The sequence below is a fragment of the Rhipicephalus sanguineus genome, chromosome 2, assembly GCF_013339695.2.
Source record: "Rhipicephalus sanguineus isolate Rsan-2018 chromosome 2, BIME_Rsan_1.4, whole genome shotgun sequence".
NCBI lineage: Eukaryota > Metazoa > Arthropoda > Arachnida > Ixodida > Ixodidae > Rhipicephalus > Rhipicephalus sanguineus.
In genome coordinates, this window is record NC_051177.1 from 31360071 (window position 1) to 31367696 (window position 7626).

At 43.7% G+C, this 7626-nt stretch overlaps 1 protein-coding gene across 6 annotated transcripts in view; it reads right to left on the reverse strand.

Moving 5' to 3' along the window:
* Positions 1–7626, reverse strand: part of LOC119382660 (beta-galactosidase) — a 139653-nt gene that overhangs the window by 111477 nt on the left and 20550 nt on the right. For all 6 annotated transcript variants that reach the window (XM_049412285.1, XM_049412284.1, XM_049412283.1 and 3 more), the window contains exons 2-5: positions 6897–7060; positions 3255–3399; positions 1856–1919; positions 1637–1731 (exon numbers count right to left, since the gene is read on the reverse strand). In XM_049412285.1, the coding sequence (XP_049268242.1) occupies positions 1637–1731; positions 1856–1919; positions 3255–3399; positions 6897–7060 (468 nt within the window). The remainder of the gene's footprint in view (positions 1–1636; positions 1732–1855; positions 1920–3254; positions 3400–6896; positions 7061–7626) is intronic.

The window sequence follows — 7626 nt, forward strand, 5'->3', positions numbered from 1 at the left end:
TCCTGGGTTTTGGCACCTCGAGGAGGATCTAGTTCCCCCAAGCTCTGAAATGTGGCTTTCTTGCGCAGCTTCTTCGCTCAGCAGGCATGGGCCCAACCTTGGCTTTCAGCAGCTTCTGTTGTGACTCATTAGGGAGCTTTCAAGTAGCGTATGCAAAGCTTTGCGTTGGCTTTTCGCGCAACTGCGCATGCGTCGTACGCTTCCGCTTGCGAGCTCCCGTTAAGTGATGGAAATAGCGGGCCGCAAACGCTAACGCTAACTTAGCGTACACTATTCGAAAACTGCCTATTGTCAAATTCTGCACCACACCTGTCTTCCGGCAACAGGTAATGGGGAAGGGACAGCCTCATCATATGAGAATTCTAGGTCCGAGGTGTCGTTGCTGGTCATTGACTCAAGAACACGTTTCTTTATCACTGATTCTAGGTAAAACAACGCCAAAGCTTAATGCCAAAGAGTAACGAACCGCATCAGATTGGCAAACATACGCAGGAAAAAGCACCCATTGAGACCGAGTGTGCATTATAATGCACATTTGAAGAAAACAGCTTGTGATAAACAATATACTCGCCCTTAGGTTACTGACGTGTGGAAATTATCCCTAAACCCTTCCTAAGTAGATTTAAACAACAATTAAGAAATATGACACGATAATTATTGAGCATTTGCGAATTACTTGGACGCCGTGAGCAGAACGTCGAAGACGAGAATGACGTCATGTTTCAAAGCGGGAAAACGGGGCTTCCACTGGAGTATGCTTCCTGTATTGCTGACCCAGATGGCACCACATGATAGAGCATGCGATTGCACCAAGAATGTTGGCTCTAATAGTGGCGCGAATTTCGAAACCGGGAAAAACAAATGTGCATTTAATGCACGCGGGGGTCTGAAGAGGATAGATATTATTATATATATATATATATTATATATATATATATATATTATATATATATATATATATATATATACACATATAATATATATATATATATATATATATATATAATATATAATATATATATATATATATATGAGTATATATCAATAAATGATATTTGTGACGACCGGCTCATCGTGAACAGGGGAATTGTATAGATCGAGGAAAGTCATTGTGTGTTTTTTGGCGTTGGTCAGTGAGCCGTTATACTAATCATCGATAGACAATATACATTCTGCATGGTGGAAAAACACTATACAACATTCTAAAGACTGTCTAAATAATTGATTGACGGTGAAGTCAGGTAAGGGACGATGTTATTTGTGAATACGCGGCGCGCCGAAAATTCTTTCAATTGGCCGTGTATTTGATACAGACAGCCCTCGCATGAACTGCTAGAAAACTTTTTTTTAATGGGCAGAAGACATTGAATGCGCGCTTTTACGTGTACAGTACGGTCCAGTGTTAAAGGGAACACCCTTCATAGTGCTAGCCCCCTAACGGCAAGTGGATGCGGAAAGATTGTTCGTGCGTACGTGGCAATATATAGTCTATCAAAAGGAGTCAGAACTGTCAGTCACCAGTACAATCCTGTGCAAATCTATGCCACCATGCTTTTGTAGGAGAACGAAATCCGGGCATGCCCTGCCCGCCAGTGTTCCCTTTAGCAGTGGACCCGTCAGCACGTATGATACAGACCTGTACAGCTATAACAGGCCCTCCGTTCGCATACAGAAGTGGTCGTATCAGTGGAAGTAGCCAAGAGAAGTACTTCTCGACGGGCTTGGTGTATTCTGTAACAAATATCGCAAACAGTGATTGTTCTTACTCGCCTTCACGAAAACGGCCAGCACTCACTGAAAAGTATTTTTTTTTTACACGAGACGGCTGTATTAGCACATGAATGGCGGCGTTTACCTGGGTCCGCAGTGCGAAGTCGAATGGAGGCGTTTCGCGACAGCAACCAGTATGGCAGTCCACCCTGTGAGGTAATCGTAAGGTGAATAGATTACGAAGAGAAAGAAAATGTCGTCGGCGCCCAAGATTTAAGAGAAGAGAAGCAAAACAGCGAAGGTGATGACGTCGGGCATCTTATGGCGCAAGGACCAGTGACGGCCGCAGAGCGATAGGAAGCAAAAAAGTAACATGTATGCCAAATTTCTCAGTTTTTTACGCGCAAGCATTAAAGAACCACATTTGCCCGTACACGAGTGTGATCCCAAGAGGATATGTAAAGCTGACTTCCTTGAGCTTGTTACTTAAAAGAAACTACATAGCAAAAAAAGAAATTAAACAGGACGTTCATGCTTCGCCTGAGTGGAACGCCATATCGGGCCCTGTCCGCATCGCCTTCTCATTCGATTGCCATACTTATGTATGATAAGTTGTGCATCTTAAGCTGCATGCTAAGTTACGCTAATTCAGCGCACATTTTCTGTAAAATGTTTGCTGTGGTGCGCAATATACATTATGGTTCCAACTCGCATTGTACTTTCGTTGACGTTGTAAAACGTGTCGAAGATAATTAATCTCAATATATATATATATATATATATATATATATATATATATATATATATATATATATATATATATATATAAAAGAGGGTGACCTTATTTTTAGGTCTGGCGGGGTCGCATGCCGCCAATTTCCCAAGCGACTTTGAACTTCGTTCTGCCGAGCACCAGGCCGGAAGTGCGCGTGTCCCTATTTTACCGGTAGGTACCCGGCGGCAGCAATTCTCTGGCTCCCACAGCCGAGGCGGATGCTCAACTGTTTCACCAAGGCTGTGGTGGGTTAAGGTGCGCCCAGGGGCCTTTACAGAACCTTATGGGGCCACCTTTCGAGATGAGTACCCATTAACAACCGAGCGCCAGGTAGGTGTACTCCTCTACCCCTTTGGAAAAACCGGTGGGTTCCCGGTCGGCACTGGGAATCGAACCCGGTACCTCCCGCATTGGAAGCGGACGCCGAACCATGAAGCCACGGCTGCGGTGGCTATATATATATATATATATATATATATATATATATATATATATATATATATATATATATATATATATATATATATATATATATATATATATATATATATATATATATATATATATATATATATATATATATATTAACTGTGTGTTTAATAAACTTAGACTTGTACAAACAAACCAGAGAACAAAGTTAAACAAGCCCGAAAAACGCAAACCTTTCACAGAAGAAAGAACACATGTAAAGACACTTCGTACTGAAGCCATTCGTCTCCTTTATTTGACACTGCGTCAAACAGAAAGGCGATCGCGCACGAGCACTCACCAAGTCCCTCTCAGCGCAGATGTACGGGCCTATCCTGAGCAGAACCAGTAAGTCGTGACTCTGGGCCAAGTTCAAGAAGTGCACCAGCTCTTGAGCTCCGGCGAATTGGCCTTCCTCGGGTTCGTGGCTGCTCCACTCGACGTATCTGCGTCTCGCGACATGTGCCCGGTGAGTAGAGTAAACAACGCGCAAAAACTAACAGTAATGTCTGCGGTTTCACATGCCGAAACTACGATATGATTATGAGGCACGCCGTAGTGGAGGACTCCAGATAATTTCGACCATTTGGGGTTCTTTAACGTGCACGTGTATACATCTCAGCACACGGGCCTCCAGCATTTTGCTTTCATCGAGATGCAACCGCCGCGGCCGGAATTCGATTCTGCGGTTTTCGAGTCAGCAGTCGATCGTTATAACTAGGGGTGGGCGAATAGTGAATTTTGGAACCGAATCGAATACGAATCGAATAGTGATGACACCGAATCGAATACGAATACTAATGGAATACTCTTCGAATAGTTTTCGAATAGTACGACAACTATTTTCAAAACAGTCCTATAGCGTTCCACAATATTTTGTTTGAAAAAAATATTCACAAACTTTCACCAAGGAACATTGCGGCTACTTTTAACCGACTCAAATACCACAATTATGAAAGCTGAGGTAAGCTCGTATACAGCAGCGACCAAAGCCTCCGAATTATTTTGTAACTGCAGGTTGAAATACAGCAGTGACTACAATAGTCAAGGTGATGCTTTGTCGCCTGCTTGTAAATAATATTGAGACAAAAAAAAAAACTAACCAATTTTGAACCGAACACCACGCATACATCTAAAGCTGTAAAATAAAACATAATAAACCTGTCATCATAACACGATCCTCGGCGCCGAAATCATATAAACATCAGTGTTGAAAGCTGTATCTGCAAGAACAATTTATGCAAACACCGCCCTTGCGTCTGTTGTTATTAATAAAGCTGAATGCGACCGTAGTCGCCACCTTCGGTTATTACACGATGAAGACAGGAACTGATTAATGCGATGCAGCTGCAACATAGTAAAAATTGAGTAAGAGTAGAGTTTCCAGAAAAAAAAAACGCCTTCATCCGGTAATCAGTATAGCGTCGGTAGTCTCGAGAAATCTTGGGCTGCATGCATATTTGTAATTTAGTGATTAAAAGAAGAAAAATTACCTTTGGCTGTTCCAAATGTTTGTTCCTTTCGGTCGGTGCTGATTACTCGAAAAGCATTCGAAAAATAGTCGGTATTTACAATATGTACAGTTCGATTCGAGCATCCAATCGATTAGAATGTTATTTGATTCGTTATTCGAAATTTTCGAACATTCGCACACCTTAATAATAAGCACTAGACCAAGCAGGTTCGACTTCAAGGAGTGCTGACACGATTTTGAGACATCGCAAAAGGGACCTTTTGCGTTTTCTTGGTATGCACACGTCAGACAACACGTATAAAATATTTTATTTTGATTTTAAAGTTTTCGTCGCACAGTATCTGCAAGCCAGCCCCACCGCAATGGACGTTATCCCGACGAGTCAACACAGTTCTACTGAGTTCGCGAATTCTGCGTCCTGCATGCAGCCTAAATTGCAGAAATCACTGTCGGGGTCGCAGGACGACAATTCACTATAATCGCTGTTTACGCGCACCGTGCACGAGCAGATGACGGATCAGCCGCTAGTACGTCGCGAATTGCTGTCTCCCCGTGACGTCACACTGCGATGACACGTCACTGAGAATCCTCGATATCGAAACTGAAAGTGTTTTCTTTTTTAATGCAGTGGTATTGAAAATATATCCGACGCATTTCCAGGCACCACGATACTCGTTTTAGGGTTCTCGACGCCAGCGTTTTTATTTAGCGCAACATGCCGAAACTATTTAAAATTCGTGTCAGTACTCCTTTCAGTGTACGCCATCGCTCCAAGTTTTTTTTTTCTTTTTTACTTTCGTGCAGACGCACTAATGCTAGGCAGTGTCCTCGTCTACGTTACGCGCTCGTTTTCAAGCAAGCTCATGCTAGGCTTTCAGGTAGACAAGCCGACTGACTGATTGACTGATTACGGACGTCAAAAGTTTAGAGACCACGAGACACAAGAAAAAGCTGATTATTCCGGCTGCTTCGTCAAGCAGCCTTGAATTTAGACACATGGCCTGTTCTAAAACGCACTAACAATACATTCTCGAGTTGCTGAGAAATTTAAAGTTTTCTCAGACCTAGTGGTCTAAACTTTTGACGCCGACTGTACACATAACAAAAAAATAAGGGTGCTTTTGACACAAATCTCTGCAGTTTATCTGCAGTCTACACTAAGAGAAAGGTAGAACGCTTACACCGATTCTTAGCTTAAAGAGACTGACAAACAATTTATAGGGCACCTATTTTCTTTAGCGCAATGGACACCTAACTGGTCAGATCCAGTGTCTAGTCCCGGAATGGTAACGTGGAAAACGCCGCGAAACATTTTTAATCGCAATTTTTCTATCTATGGCGAATGTGAAGTCTTAATGCCATGACAAGGTCGCCCACTAAATTCCGGTTTTCAGCGAAATATAGAAGTAGGGGGTCTATGTGCCTGTACATGCATGAAAATGGACTATAAAAGCATATTTCATTGCAAAATGAGCCCTTGAAGTCGCCGGTTGTAAACCCCGCCCACCGCCAGCGACCGCCATTTTGCCGTGGCGTGTGTGACGTCATGTGCTTCATGGAGTGGAGCCGTCTTCTTCTACCTAAGTTTCAGCCGTTGCAAACCGTTCAACTTTCAATGCCGAACTGAAGAAAGCTCTAATAGCTCCAATGAACGCGCAGCTGACCACGAAACAATATCGTCGGCCGGAATGCAGACGCTTGCAAAACAAGCGGCCTGTTACGTCACGGCTCGCGAGTGCGCCAATGTCGTCAGACTCTCGGGCCGCTCGCGTGTTTATAAAAATGCTCGCTATAAATTAAGTTCTCGACCAAATGCACTGAAATTTCGTCAGATTGTTTGTGAACACCCAAGGATTAACCCACATAACACAGATTATGAGCGAAAATTGGGTGTCATGGCCCCTTTAAGCACACTTCACAACACATGCTGTAAACAGTGAGCGCGAGAGCGGTTGTGTTCGAGCGCGGCGGTTTACTGCGCATGTGTGCACTCCGCGTGCATGCGCCGCGGCTCGACATGGGCCACTGGCGGCCGCGTAGGCAGGCCGCCACACAAAGCTAAACTCAAGTCATGCATCAGAACAATTAATATCTTGAAAAAGAAGGAAGTTTCGAAACATATGCCCTCCAAGCGCACTATCTCCGTGACTGGCCCACCCTTGAGACCACCAGAACTGAATAACAAGACTGGTTTATTGCACTAATATAGTAGTCTGTTGGTGTTATCATACTTACTCGCAAGTAAGAGCCAGAAAACGGGAAAATTATATTCTTCCAGACACCTAAAATTTGAGCTTGTCTTTCATGCTTGAGGGTGCTAGCCACGCGACAATCAAACACCCTTTTTACGCTTCAATAGGTATTAATTTTTTTAATGTGTACGAAGATGTAAGCTGGATTTATCTGCTTGATTTTTTTTTTCGTTGATTTTCATAAACTAGCGACTAGGGAAAGTAAATTTCTGCTCACGTTTGTATCGCATTGAGCCCCGCTGTCTTGATGGTTGTCAGCCGATTGTCCCACAGCTGGGGTAGTGTGCGGAAGTAGTGGATGGCGCCCGCCACGACCTGTATGGGCTCGCCATCCTTGAGGAACCTGTCGTTCTCGTAGTCGATCACGAAAGACCTACGTGCCTTCATACATCGAAAGAGAAAGCAAACGCTGTCTTCACTCGTAGAGATATGACACTGACCCGTTATTCTAAAGCATGTACAGATGAATTGCTCTATCCCGCAAGGCACTGATGCATCTACCTCATTTATTGTCAAATCACCGAAGATAAGATTAACCGAAACGCTGAACGACCGATCGTAAACAAAAATCTCCTTACGACACTTTGTGATCTCGCCAGCCAACCAGACTGTTCGACGGCTTTCCCGTAGTGTAACAGGCTGTATTTTTCTTCTTCGGGATAAAGAGAGAGGAAAGGGGGGGGGGGGGGGGGGTGATGAGGGGCTTTTGATTTGTTGTGTTGTGTTGTGTTCGAGCTTGGGAGGCTGTGCGACCACCCGTTCCCTACGAACACATTCCACTGGGACAACGAACGCGTGTTTCATGTAACTGTTTATCAAGTGAAGCAGCCGTCCACGCGTCTCTACTGTGCAGTTCTTCCTATGGTCTCTTCGTATTTTTTTTTCTGGGATTATATCTGCGTTACTACGTACTATAATTCCCAACAAGCCACTCTGAGTTAAACTAC